At 37.0% G+C, this 14881-nt stretch overlaps 1 protein-coding gene across 1 annotated transcript; it reads right to left on the reverse strand.

The window, feature by feature from the left end:
• Nucleotides 1-1611: 1611 nt before the first annotated feature.
• Nucleotides 1612-8933, reverse strand: LOC121414259 (histone deacetylase complex subunit SAP18-like). The gene is made up of 3 exons (XM_041607376.1): nucleotides 8823-8933; nucleotides 5882-5988; nucleotides 1612-3344 (listed from the first exon to the last, which is right to left on the reverse strand). The coding sequence occupies exons 1-3, from the start codon at nucleotides 8901-8903 to the stop codon at nucleotides 3014-3016; spliced, it is 519 nt and encodes a 172-aa protein (XP_041463310.1). The 5' UTR covers nucleotides 8904-8933; the 3' UTR covers nucleotides 1612-3013.
• Between the last annotated feature and the right edge of the window lie 5948 nt (nucleotides 8934-14881).

Genomic DNA, 14881 nt, shown 5'->3' on the forward strand with positions numbered 1-14881 from the left:
AAGTAAAGTGGGGATGTGACATCAGCCCATCCGATGAATATATGTGATGATATGCATATAACCGTTTTCACAAAATATTGATAAACTTTAAAATTCATTAACTTCGTCATTTGTTATCCGATTTCGATGAAATTTTTCGCATATTGCTCTGTGAATTTTACTCTAAATATATTTTCAGCCTGAATCATCCCTTTATTGTGCTCATCACCGGCCTCAAGTCCCTAATTTCATTCTGTCTTAAAAGCATTGTGATTCCATAGGTTTGTATGCAGAAAAGCTGGGTGATTTTATTTTATCACAAGAGAGATCACACAAATAGCTTTTCCTGCATGCTGAAATTGATGAAACCTCCAGTTCTGGATGGGCTTTTTCATGTTTGACTTCCTGCTTTAGATTTGGCAAAATTTTCAACCTCTATCTGCATTCAAATATCTGTTCACAGTTTTTCCTAGGCCAAAGAAGAAAAGCAAAATTAAGAAATCAGAAAACAAACCTAGTCAAGCGCTGCAGATTCCCATCCATTGAAGCACTGAATAATTGATCTTCTCTACATACAAGCCTATCCTGACACAGTGCATGGATCCATGCAAAGTGCCAAGTGAGTGTGACGTCACACAATTCAGGCCATTATGAAGTGCAATAAAACCTCTTGTCAAAACCTGTTAATTTGAGTTAATGAGCAAAATAATCCGCTGAAAAGTGGTGAATATGTATAAGACTTTTATTGTTGTGCTTTGTACATTGTAACTAAATCGAGTTTTTATTTTTTCAATTTCATCTTTACCTACAGTCTTTAAAATATCCAAAGAGCAATAAACACAATCATTCTACAGCTTTATGATACAAAGATTTATTTACAGTTTCACACATACATCCTCCAAGTTTACCCCCCAATATATTTCAAACACAGAAAATTATTTCCTTAAAAAAGTGACAATTTTAAAAAAGGACAGAAGAAAAAAATGTATAAATGCAAAACGATACCAAATTCTAATCTGCATTTGGGAATGAAATAAAGCACAAATGACCATCACATAATAATATAAGGGGTGTTTCACAAAGTGCGACTATGAGTCGCACTTAAATTTCAGTTTTTCAGTAGCGTGCATTATAATGCATCACCGCACTGGACAGATCAATCAGATTACTCATTAAATGACCTGTGCGCACTGGTGTTCAAGCATGACTCTAAATCATTGTGAAGCACCCCCCCCCAAAAAAAAAATCTGATCTGACAAGGTTACCTACATGTAACCACACGTGGCGTCTGAACAAGTCTGAACAATTTGTGTATCTGGACAAAATGGCAACTTGAACATTTTTCAGCAACATTACAAAGGTCACATGAAATAAATGTTAGATATTTTAAAAAAAAAACCTACTTTACATTTCAAATAATTAACTGATTTATTTACACAATGTGCTCTTTGCTGCAAATGTTTCATACATCTATCTGAAAACAAGTGACTCGCCCTCCGCCCTCCCCCACCCCCTATCCAGGGCATATAGAATTATGGTGAATGGCATATGAATCTTAAGGTTAATTTCTCTGACCAAATTAATATAATTAAAAAGTCTAAAATAAAGTCAACATGAAAATGCAATAAAATCAACATCCATACTGGTAAATGTTAAAAATTATTATAAAATTTTGATTTTGGCCTGAAATGAACTGCAACTTGCAACTTACAACCTGCAAACTTGTAACAATATAGACACATTTCACAATCCCATACAATAAAATTGAAATTATATCTAATGAACTATGTAGAACCATAAATTTTGCTGATTGAATCACTACACCTGTACATAACAGAGATAAAATAATTACTACAGAATTGGTAACATAATATGATTTTTTAGAAAGATCTGAACCGGTATGATTTACATCGAATGAATGCAAATAAATGCCTACGGGAGAACAGACCCGAATCCTGTTTTTATCAAACATGTACAATGAAATCTGTGAATTTTTTGTATACCAGCAGAATGGAGTAAAGATACCTGAACCAGGTCTTACAAAGAGTTGTGATCGATCTTATCACTCTCAGGTATGGCAAGCCGTCAATGTCATTAAAATTCTTCATTGAAGAAGTGAAATGATTTTAGAATTTAGGAAGAAATTCTGGTCGTGACAATTGCACATGAAAAAGTGTTTTACGATCTCAACTCTGAAAATTCACCAGTCACCCGTATCTTCATCTGGAATGGGTACATAACTATTTGAAATATGCCCCTGTGATGACTTTGGAGAGTTTCACAGTTAATATTGATTAAACTGACTGAATCAATAACAACTTAATGTAAGACCAGGGCCCTGAAATCAGATTCCTACATTGAAAATGTATGTATTAACAATGTTTTTTTTTTTTTAAGTACATGTCATTTAAGGTGAGCAACGTGACATGGCTAATTTTTTTTTACAAGTTGCCCTTGATAACCAGAAGCTTTTTGCAACAAAGATAATGTTACATAACATGGACGGGTTCCCAAAATTGTGGTCCACTTACATCATGCTGTACACTTTGGAAATAATTATAAGACCACCTTCCTAGTAAGGTCCCAAATGGCATGTTCTACTAATATTTTCCCAAGCTGTACATCAGCATACCTTGAAACCTGTGTACAAGAAGATGTGATCTGTGATCTAACTTGTGATTTTATGTTGGACAGCCTATTAATGTGATGCAACTCTTCAAGTCTTAATATTGATTCAATCAATATGCACATTTCTTCAGGGATAGAAAGGTATAAAAAGATCTACAGTTGGGCAACATTGTATAAATTTTCAACAGCTTACTTTGAATTAGATGGTTCATATTTGTTTTTTGGCAGTTATTGACAATGTCCCATGCCTCCTTCCTTTTCCAAGTCTATGCAGCATTGAAGAACACCCCCCTCCCCCACAATTTTTTTGTTCAAACTCTTCTCCACACCATCTCAAATCCCCCCCCCCCCCCCGTTAATTCATCTCATTCTGACTTACTACCTAGAACATGTACCCTTACGTCTATCACCGCCCCCAACCTCCTCTCCTACCCATCCCCATCCCGCCGCCTCCCATCCCCCCTCCTCCTCCTCGTTCTCCGAGCCCGCCCCTCGGAGGCAAGGTGATGGCGATATCGATATAATCGCCGATGACGAAATTCTGCGCCGACAGGGTCACGGAATCATCGGGTCCCTTGCGCCCAGAGCAGGTCATCCCGATCTCCCTCATCTGGTAGGCTTGTTGGCGCCTCGGGTGCGGGTGGACGATGGCGAAGTCAAAGTACGTCCCCCTCCGCCGTGCATCGGGGTTGACTTCCTTCACTAGGCTAGATAGCTCTTTTAAAGTGGCATCCATCCTATTAAAATAAAAAATATCATAAAACGTAAGAGGTATACAAGAAAACAAGTGGAATGCATCTGGCCGTCTCACCTGCATCACACGATTCAACAAAGCAGCAGTGCTGACTTTGAAAACTACTATAACTCGCACAAGATGTTCGGTGATACTTGGTTACTCTTATTTCCACATTTTATGAACTAGACCAATACACTTTACAGAGATAGGATGGTAATTCAACAAATACCCCCAAAGTGGCCAAAGTTCATTGACCTCACATGACCTTTGACCTTGATCATGTGACCTGAAACTTGCACAGGATATTCAGTGATACTTGATTACTCTTATGTCCAAGTTTCAAAAGTCAGATCAATAAACTTGCAAAGTTATGATGGCAAGTCAACAGATACCCCCATTATGGCCAAAGTTCATTAACCTTTGACCTTGGTCATGTGACCTAAAATGTGCACAGGATGTTCAGTGATACTTGATTACTCTTATGTCCAAGTTTTATGAACTAGACCAACATACTTTTAAAGTTATGATGGTAATTCAACAAATACCCCCAATTCGGCCAAAGTTCATTGACCCTAAATGACCTTTGACCTTGATCATGTGACCTGAAACTTGCACAGGATGTTCAGTGATACTTGATTACTATTATGTCCAAGTTTCATGAATCAGATCCAAAAACTTTTAAAGTTTTTATTGTAAATGTAATTCAACAGATACCCCAAATTGGCCAAAGGTCATTGATACTTGATTAACCTTACAGTTTAATGAACTAGGTCCATATATCTTCTAAGTTATGATGACATTTCAAAAACTTAACCTCAGGTTAAGATTTTGATGTTGATTCCCCCAACATGGTCTAAGTTCATTGACCCTAAATGACCTTTGACCTTGGTCATGTGACATGAAGCTCTAATAGGATGTTCAGTAATACTTGATTAACATTCTGGCCAAGTTTCATGAACTAGGTCCATATACTTTCTAAGTTATGATGTCATTTCGAAAACTTAACCTTAGGTTAAGATTTGATGTTGACGCCGCCGCCGTCGGAAAAGCGGCGCCTATAGTCTCACTTTGCTATGCAGGTGAGACAAAAAAACAGCAGGGCAAGTCTTGACAAAAGTACTCCTCAGACAATAAAATACACTTGAGGCCAGAAATTTACATACAACCAGAAAAATCAAAGACAAGTTGATACTTGCCAAACATCATGAAAATGAAATTCAATCTTATAAAATATTTGTGCTATCATGATGAATTTAATATCAAACAAATGAATTATGTCATGCCCCTTTATCACATTGCTTTGTCATCAGGAGCTTAACAAAATTTAGGTGTCATTTTCCCCAAAAAAATCTTCATATTTTATATATATTGAAAATAAAGACTTGACAAAACATTTCATATTTGTGCTATAATATACTTCTTAACACAAACATTTCAGATTGAATTTTTTTCGGTTCAGTGGTGACATATCATGATAGAAAATAGATTTGACATTTATATATTTGCATGACACGATGTTTGAAAACATAAGATAACAAATAGAATACATTTGGCACGAATATTATTTGTTTACTTCAAAGAAAGTTCTACCTGAAATATACTATAATCCCAATGACATTCCTATCCTGTGAAAGAGCTTAACACGCTCTTTCTTTTGATACCAAATTCGTCATGGTAGTATTTATATTTCTGAAGATATTGTAAATTTTACGGTGTTTGGCAAGCAAACAAATTTCACTAAATTCCATGGGTGTATGTAAACTTGTGGCCTCAACCGTAAGTATGAATCGTACGCAGACATACTTTTGTGAACATGATTCTGGTGCATAAGCACGGGACAATAATTCCCATTACTAGAATCAAACTCGGCATTATACCAGGATAAACATGGTGTAGTTTCCTTCAGCAAGAAACTCATCCACATTGTGCTGCACTCAACGCAGGTGAGGTGAATGGGTACCCGGTAGGAAGAAATTCCTTGAATGCTTGAGCGCCTAGGGAGCTCAGCTAAAGCCGGGGTAATAATAATAGAAGGGTCCGCCGGTAGAACAGTTTTTGAAACTGAAGTGGCTACCCTGGGTAAATATACCTATATTATTATAAACATTCTGTAAGTCTCAGCGAAAAAAGGTGGTAGAACGCAACTCAAAAAATGTTTGACATTCGTTGGGGATGATATATCGGTGACACATTTGATATTGCGACATTTGCTCCGGATTTAATATCTCAAGGGGCATGGGTTAGAGTTTGGATTCAGTTTTGGGTTCAGAATAATGTAAATATAAGGATTAGGGGTCATTTAGTTTTTTATTTTTAATTATGTTTGGCTTAACAGGCAGATTTTACTCCAATGAGTGCATGCTTCAGCATGTTCATTTTTAATGCTATTTTCCCCATTTCTATTTATTTCACAGACCATAAAGCAGCATTATTGATTATAAAATGCCTTGCTCAAAGGCATATACATGTAGGTACCATGCACTTTTAAGGTGCATCAGAGACCACTCGACCACCAACCCTTCACTACCAATTACTTACCAGGTGTAGATCTGGAGTTCATTGGCTGGGACTGTTCCTCTAGAAAACTCATGCTCCTGATGGTGACGATTGTTATTACAGAACACCCTCAGTAGAAGTGGACAGGTCTAGGAAAAGGAGGAGATTAAAGAATACACCAAGATTCAAAGAGTGAGGCCATTACTTTCACGGGTGTATGGAATGTATATTCTTTGATACAGTCATTTGAGTTGCACCAGCGCTAAATCCCTGGGTATACAAGTAGCTCAATACGCGAGTGAGAAGAGACTGAATCCAAAGACATCTCCGACTTCAGATGTTCGGCAATACAATTTTATCAAAACTTTATGAAATTTAAAATATATAATTCATTAACTGTGATCCATTATCCCCAAGAGCCTGACATCGCCCTCAGTATATCCATTCGGCCGTCAGGATCGAGCTAAAAGTAATACAGCCATTCCTGATATTTAAAGAGTTTGGGACAATATTCCACTGATTCAGCAATCAGCAATTTTGAGGAAAACCAGAGGATGGACACAGAGTGAAATAAGGGTGAAGTCTGAAGAGTAAGAAATTAATTTTTTTTTCTTTCCCATTATATTTTTTTCTTTAATTTTACAATAAACCACTTTGTGATCCCACCTTTGTCACTCGGAATGTTCAATCGAGTTTACCGTCCCGAAGTTCGGGTAGGTGGAGCGTAGTGTAGCGGTACAGTGAAGTTAGCCAGGAGGCTTCTAGAGAGTAAAAATCATTTACTAACGTAAGGTTACTCTCATACGAAGCCAGGTCTTCCTTTCTATACACTTGTGTGTACCACTAAAAAAACAGAAAATTTTGCCCCCGAGATTTCTACATGTACTTTCTCTCTAAAACTAAAAGATCTAGCCTTAATCATGTACATGGGATACAACTTCATTTCCGACATTTCTACGCTATTGATTTTATTTTTAGACAAGAATTCATAAAAAAATGAGAAAAATATCATGAAAAGACGGAAGAGACATGTTTACGCCGCCATCTTGTTTTCTAATCTATTGTTCTTCACCCACGATACGCGACGCAAGTGTCCGTATTGTGGGTGAAAAACAATAGAAAACAAGATGGCGGCGTAAACATCGGGCAAGTCTCTTCCTTCTTTTCATGATATTTTTCTCATTTTTTTAATGAATTCTTGTCTAAAAATAAAATCCGTAGCGTAGAAATGTTGGAAATGAAGTTGTATCCCATGTACATGATTAGGGCTAGGCCACCCATGATTTGAAATCATCTCGCATGCGAAGGATTCATATGCACCTGGTGCACGCGAATCTTTCACACCCTTTTTACTTAAATAACTATGACTTTACATCATAGCTAAGAATTCTAATTGTGCTATGACCAGTAGAGGATACTCACCGAACCATATGGATCGTTTTTTACTTCTCTTTGCTGTTTTTTTTAATAAAATAAAGAGCATTTTTCGTAATCTTCACGTAGATACCTCCTGCTCAGCACGGATATCAATTTTTGCCTAAAGAGGGCGCGCGATATTATTCACAAGCCGGTAGGCACTTAACAACCAAGTTTTGCAACTTGTACTGCTAGCTGCATTCTAGGCGATCAGCATTATTTTCTTGCTCATTCAATCCACTTTCATCATCATCTTGTCAAAAGATGGCGTACTTTACCAATAAGTACATGAGATGCAACCTGTTGATTTTTGGTACAATTTCCTATTATGCGCTGACGACTTGAATCGAGAATGTTCGATAGGAAAAATTGCTTTTCGATTGTTGTTTGCGTACTTTCCACCGCAGTATCAAGGATAACTAAGGACGGATCGAACGAAGTATCCTGGTTGAGACTTGGAGGTAAGCGATAAAAACACTTTTATAAATAATATCCAATTCCTTTTTAAAACGAACTTAAATCATTTAAAGGAGAATTAAACCATTGGAACAAGATAGCTTGTGTGAAAACAGAAAAATCAAAGAAACAGATCAACGAAAGATTGAGAAAAATCGAACAAATGATGAGAAAGTTATGAGCATTTGAATATTGCAATCACTATTGCTATGGCGATAGCAAATTGGCAATGCGACAAAGATGTGTGATGTCACTTGTGAACAACTCTCCCCAAGGCATTAGTACTTTAGTATATATTTCACTTGAATTGCCTCTTTTATCACATCTATGTGTTCTTTCTACATGAGGGCATGTAATACATATTTTTTAAGAATGCATAATGGATAGAGTTTGTATCATCATAAGAAAAAGCAAAAAGAGACATTTTGAGGGTATTTTACAGTCCACCAAAGGGAAAGTTGTTCATCAGTGACATCACACATCCTTGTCGCATTGCCAATGAGAGGATCTCCATAGCATTTGTGATTGCAATATTCAAATGCTCATAATTTTCTCATTATTTGTCTGATTTTTCTCAAACTTTCTTTATTCTTATTCTTTGATTTTTCTGTTTCTACACAAGCCTATTTGTTCCAAAGGTTTCATTCCCCTTTAATAAAGATTTCCATCTAGAGACAGTTGCAGTTCTAGATCTAGAAATCTCAGGGGCGAAATTTTCAGGTTTTTTGTTGGTACACACAAGTGTATATAGAAAGGACATGAAAGGAAGACCTGGCTTCGTGTGACTATGAGAGTAACCTCACGTTAGTAAATGATTTTTACTCTCTAGACTAGAAGCCTCCTGGCCTGGCTAAGTGAAGTAGAGTAGAGCCTGCACGAACTTCGCCCGAGGAAGGCTCCGCCTCCGGCTCCGGTCCGCTTCGCGGGCAGGAGCGGCCTGGGTTAGACATGACATAGAAATCTACATATGGGACTTGTATAAATATTTAGAAAACCCGACAAAAAAGCAAAATTTAAGAGCTTGTCGGAAGATCAATCTTGCTCCATAAATTCGTAACATGATTCAGTCAAATGTTCTAAATGATTCTTTACTTTATCATTATTAGCTTACCTTTTCACGATCAATTGGGTTTTCTGGCGCCGGGGGTTTGTTATCAACTTCTGTGATCCGTGATACCACGTGAGACGCCATCTTGATTGAAAATGAAATGATAGACAAACAAATTAACAAAACTTTATTCTTCTAGCGGTCTTCTAACTCCAGATTTTTTTCTTTATCTAGGCCTATGTCTTTCTTTCTATCTTTCTTTCTTTTATCTCTCTCTTTATTTTTTTCTTTCTTTCTTTCTTCTTTCTTTCTTTCTTTATTTCCTTCTTGAATTCTTTCTTTCCTTCTTTATTTATTTATTTCTTTCTTTTTGTCTTTCTTTCTTTTTTTCTTTCCTTCGTAGCGCGATCCGATCTGTCTTATTTAGTCATTCATTTTAGGCCTACCTATATTAATTAATTGATTTATTGATTGATTTTCATTTATCGATCATTTCATTATATTCATTTGTTCGATCATTTATTTATTTATTCGTTCATTTATTCATAATTGTTAATTTATCGAGTATAGGCCTATTTATCTGTTTCATCTATCTATTAGTCTATTACTTATTTATCTATTGTATATCTATTTTTCTACATATTCTTTAATGTGCGTGTTATTGTTTTTTTCTGTATTTCTTTTTATCTTCGACCTTCTGGCTTTCATTTTTGTTTCCTTCATCGTTCATCTTCTTTATTTTTTCTGTCCTTGTCCTTTCTTCAATTTTTTTTTTAAACAAAACAAGTGCACACCTAGTTACCAATAATGCATCTTGCATTTCCATTTATTTGAAAGCAAGATAAAAGAGCATTGTAGATTAAATGCTTTGCTCACGGGCATAAGTGCCGCGGCAGGGGCTCGAACCCCGGAGTTTCCATGCATAGCCAGGCGCCTTAGACCACTCGGCTACGCGCACCTCTACTCAATCTTTCTAGGAATCGGTATGATGACCAGACTGTGACTAATTCTCGCCGGGCTAATCGGCACAGGCGGCGACTCCAGAGAACGGATCGACGTACACCCCACTCCCCACTGCACTATATATACCTCGGCCTCTATATTGGTTCTTTAATTATAGATTTTGCATTTGACCACCGTATGGAAGCTTAAAAGTGCCACCGAGATGTTGAGATAATTATCTCGGAAAGTCGACATCTTGATAGCAAAAGATAAGATGACGAGATCCCAGATCTCATCATGTCAACATCTATTAGAAGAGATGATGAGATGACAAGATCCAGGATCTCATCATGTCAACATCTTGTAGATGAGATGATCAGATGACAAGATCCCGGATCTCGTCATGTCGACATCTTTTAGAAGAGATGATCAGATGACAAGATCTTCGATCCATGATCATGTCATCTAATCATCTCTTCTTAAAGATGTAGACATGACGAGTTACGAGATCATGACATCTGATCATCTCTTCCACTGGATGTAGACATGACGAGATCCAAGATCTTGTCATCTGATCATCTCTTCTACAAGATGTCAACATGATGAGATCCGGGATCTTGTCATCTCATCATCTCTTCTAAAAGATGTTGACATGATGAGATCCGGGATCTTGTCATCTCATCATCTCTTCTACAAGATGTCAACAAGATGAGATCCGGGATCTTGTCATCTTGTCATCTCATCATCTCTTCTTAAAGATGTCGACATGATGAGATCTGGGATCTCGTCATCTTATCTTTTGCTATCAAGATGTCGACTTCCCGAGATAATTATCTCAACATCTCGGTGGCACTTTTAAGCTTCCATACCACCGGTCCCCAAAAATATCCAATCAATGAACCAATCAATTCAACATTCATTGAAAAATGAGTCGCAGCCAAATGGCTGAATTCGGGTCATGTATAAAGTACAAACAAAAGACTCATTACACATTTCAAACATTAAAAAGCATGAAGTTGGTTTAAAAAAATGACATGAGAAACGGTATTACTGAGACAGAATTAATACTTAGGCAATGAATATTTATACACATATACATAAAATAATGAGGAAGTAGATTAAGTATGATAAAAAATATGATATGATCAAAATATATTATTAAAATTTTTGAATGCCGCTTTTTTTTAATCAAGGAATATTCCAAGCTACTGAAGAGAGTAGGCTTACTAAATATTGATCAATTTTAATGATTACACAAAGCGATCGATATTACTTTTAAGCATTTTGCCCGTTAAATTTTTTTTTTATTTACATATTTGGATAGCGCTAACAACGGTCAGTTAAACGGTGTGAAGATATTTTGAAACGTTTTTGGTTTAATTCTTAGGCCTATTAAATGATAAGGGCTCCTACAAAAAAGAATAACTTGAATGTTTTTTTTTAAGAGGGAGTGGGGATCATCGTCATTTGGTCCAAGAGTGCCGGAAGAGGGGCGTGGAGGAGGCACTTAATTGCCACCCCCCCAAAAAAAAAAATATATATACACTGGCGTAAAATCCCGGGGGGATGGGGGGGATATATCCCCCCACCTTTCGAGGAGGGGGGTGGCCTGTACAAACACCCCCACTTTTTACGGAAGAAATGAAAAAAACACAAGAGATAATTGTTTTGTTGGTGAAAATTCTTCCTAAAATACCGCTTAACAAATAAAACAATATCATTCGATCATAAAATGCAAATAAAGAGCTAGTTCACCATTTGCAAACGAAATACTTTTGTCCTAATTAAAACATTGAAGAGAAACCCCCGTTTCTTCCAGTTCATCAATGTTGGGGGTGGGGTTGGGGGGATTAAGATGGAATGTCAAAACATTTTGAATGTAATCTCTAATAAAACCATTAAACCATCATGGGGTAAAAAAAATAACAATATCGGAGGGGTATTTGCCATATGGACATACAGTGGCGTAACTACCGGGGGCATGGGGGCACATGCCCCCCCCCCCCAAAAAAAAAACGGGGAAAAGGAGAAATGAGGGAGAAAGGAATAGAAACGTAGTGGGAAAGAAGAAAATATAATTCATTATAATGTAACATTATAATTATTTATGTTACATTACATAAGAAACATTTTTAATCATAACTTTATGAAACATAATTTGCCCAGGGCCTACGTCTTCATTGTTCCTGGTGCTCGCATTGTCTGTTTAACAAATATAATCCTGTTGTAATAAAACATCACGTTTTCAAGTCAATATAAACCAAATATATTTTCTAGCACTTGAGTTATCATATATTGACATATGCTTCTTTTACATGACTCAAAAAGTGATTGCCCCATGTTAAGGTCTCCGTATATAAACATTTCCTGTCCGTGATTACGTTCGCATTAGTGGATTGGTGAGATATGTCTGCTCTTCGTGAATTCCTAAAATCAGTCCTTAAATGTCCCTTCTTCTGATTTGAATATGAAAAATTTTCAGCTCGCGCTTCGCGCTCGCATCATTTGGTTAATGAAATACCTATATGGTCCTAGTTAATTCCTACAAAGAAACCTTACAATGCCCCACTTCAGGTCTGAATTATCTAAATTTTGAGCTCGCGCTTCGCGCTCGCAATATTTGATTGGTGAGATGCGTATGATAATCATGATTGCAATGACTACAAACAGTGTTTCATGTGTTCAGATGTAATTCTAATAAAATCAGCAAGCGCTTGGCACTCGCATTAGATGACTATGGTGAGATATGCATACTCTTAATGGATTCCTAAAATATATTCCTTAAAATCTCGCTGTTTGTGGTCAAAATATACGAAAATTCCAGCTCGCGCTTCGCGCTCGCATTGTTTAGCAAGACAGGTACCTATCATGATTACATAAATTTGATTATAATGTCCCTTTTTAGGTGTGAATATAAAAAAATCAGCTCGCGCTTCGCGCGCTCACTCAGTGACTCAAAAAAATTTGCTGGTGCCCCCACATTGCCGTGACCCACGGAACGCCAGTGTCGACATATCAAAGACAATTCCTTGCATATCTAAAAACATGATTGCAAAAAAATGCCAAAATATTTCAGTCATCCCCCCCCCACCCATCAACACGGATTTACGCCAGTGTATATATAATTTATAATAAAAAATAAATAAATACAATTGGGGAAAAAATGTCTCCCCGGCCTCCCCATGTCCTCACTTCAATATAGGAAATAATAAATTACTTAAAGACAAACATAAACACACATGTGGAGCGTTGTGGCCCAGTGGATTAGTCTTTGGACTTTGAAACAGAGGGTCATGGGTTCGAATCCCAGCCCGGCTGGCGTAATTTTCTTCAGCAATAAACTGATCTACAGTGTGTTGCACTCAACCCAGGTGAGGTAAATGGGTACCGATAGGAAGTAATTCCTTAAAAAGCTGTACGCCGAGCTTAGCCGGGTAATATAGGAGCGCCTTGAGCACCTAACAGGGTGGATATGTGCGCAATATTATTATTATCATTATATTATAAACAAATGCAGGCGATATAAACGGTCAATTTCATAACTGATAAATTGAAGAAAAAAATCGTCCCTATCATCATGAAACTTATAGTCTATACTGATGAGAAAATCCGACGCTCGAGTACGTACATAGGACCCATGCCCGCATGAACTTGAACGACTTGAACATATATACCAATGATGAAACACTCATTTTCCCTCTCTCATAAGTTTTCTCGGAAGATACGAATAATTAACATTGCTTGAACAGTTCGTATAAATGAGGGCGGCAATCCGGGGGACTCGGGGGGGGGCAAAGGGAGGAGGCATACATGTATATATAGTGCCCTCAACTTTTTAAATTGTTCCTTTTTACCAAAGAAAATGCCCCTTTTGCGTGCACGGTCAGTGTCCCCTTCAAGTGCCCATTCTCGTACCCTTGTAAAAAAAGTACATCATGGTATTTTACCATAGTATTACTATATGTAGTATACTGTGGTAATACCATAACATGGTACTATATCTACTTTTTAACAAGGGTAGGCCCCCTATATCAGATGAACTGCATTTTTATAAAACCGCTAGCTCTTTTCAACATTCCCAATAAAAGCATGAGTGCAGCTTATTTAACATGTACCCTTGAGAAAGTGCTAATTAAAGGGAAATCTTTGGGTTTTATCTTTCCAACCACCCCCCCCCCTGCAGCCTCTCCCGCCCCCAAAAGAGACAATGCAATGACCTATATCTGGCTATTGAGCAGTCCCAACACTTTAGAATTTACTCCTTGTATACATCCGCGTGGTTTTGATCCTCACGACGGGGTCGGGACAATTCGGACCACGGACCGAATTGTCACGAGACCCGAGTTGCCCCTGATTCCTCACGACATTCCTTTAAATCTTTATTTAAAACTTTCCTTCTTCGTTCCTTAATCCTAGTATCACTCATAATATGATTAAAAAAAATATTGAAATGATTCCATATAGGCTTCAATAGCTAGTTCATTGCGATATTACAGATAATTACATGAATATGGTGTGCAAATAATTATTGACACATAATTATGTCTAATGCATGACTTTGATTCAATTAGGCTTGGTTTCATTTTTATATTATCAGTAATTGATATCATTTATCTATTCTGCATTCTGCATATTACTTGATTGTTTTATTAAATGTTAATATTCATATCTTACACTTTGACATATCTCCCCTCTGCCCCCACCCCTTTAGGCCTAGCTTGTATAATGATAATATATCACATATATTGTAAAATAAATTCATTTCGATTTTAGTACTTTTTAAACTTTATACCTTTATCATTTCTGCAGTCAAATTTCCAGGTATATCTTGTAATACATTAGCTTGGATAAATTGCTATCATAAAAGATAAACAATTAAATAACTTTTTTTTAAATCTAGATTATTATGGCATCAGTGGCGTACCGTGGGTCACGGCATTGGGGGGGGGGGCACCAGCAAACATTTTGAGTCACCAAGTGAGCGCTCGAAGCGCGCTCAGTTGCTAATTATGCTGACCTAATAGAGATATTAAGGACAGTGTCATTAAACGGATATGTATGTTACTGATCACATAATGCGAGCGTGAAGCGCGAGCTAAAATTTTTTATATTCAGACCTAAAAGGGGAAATTATAAGCAAATTTTTGTAATCATGATATGTACCTGTTTCGCTAAACAAA

The sequence above is a fragment of the Lytechinus variegatus genome, chromosome 4 (genome assembly GCF_018143015.1).
Source record: "Lytechinus variegatus isolate NC3 chromosome 4, Lvar_3.0, whole genome shotgun sequence".
Lineage (NCBI taxonomy): Eukaryota > Metazoa > Echinodermata > Echinoidea > Temnopleuroida > Toxopneustidae > Lytechinus > Lytechinus variegatus.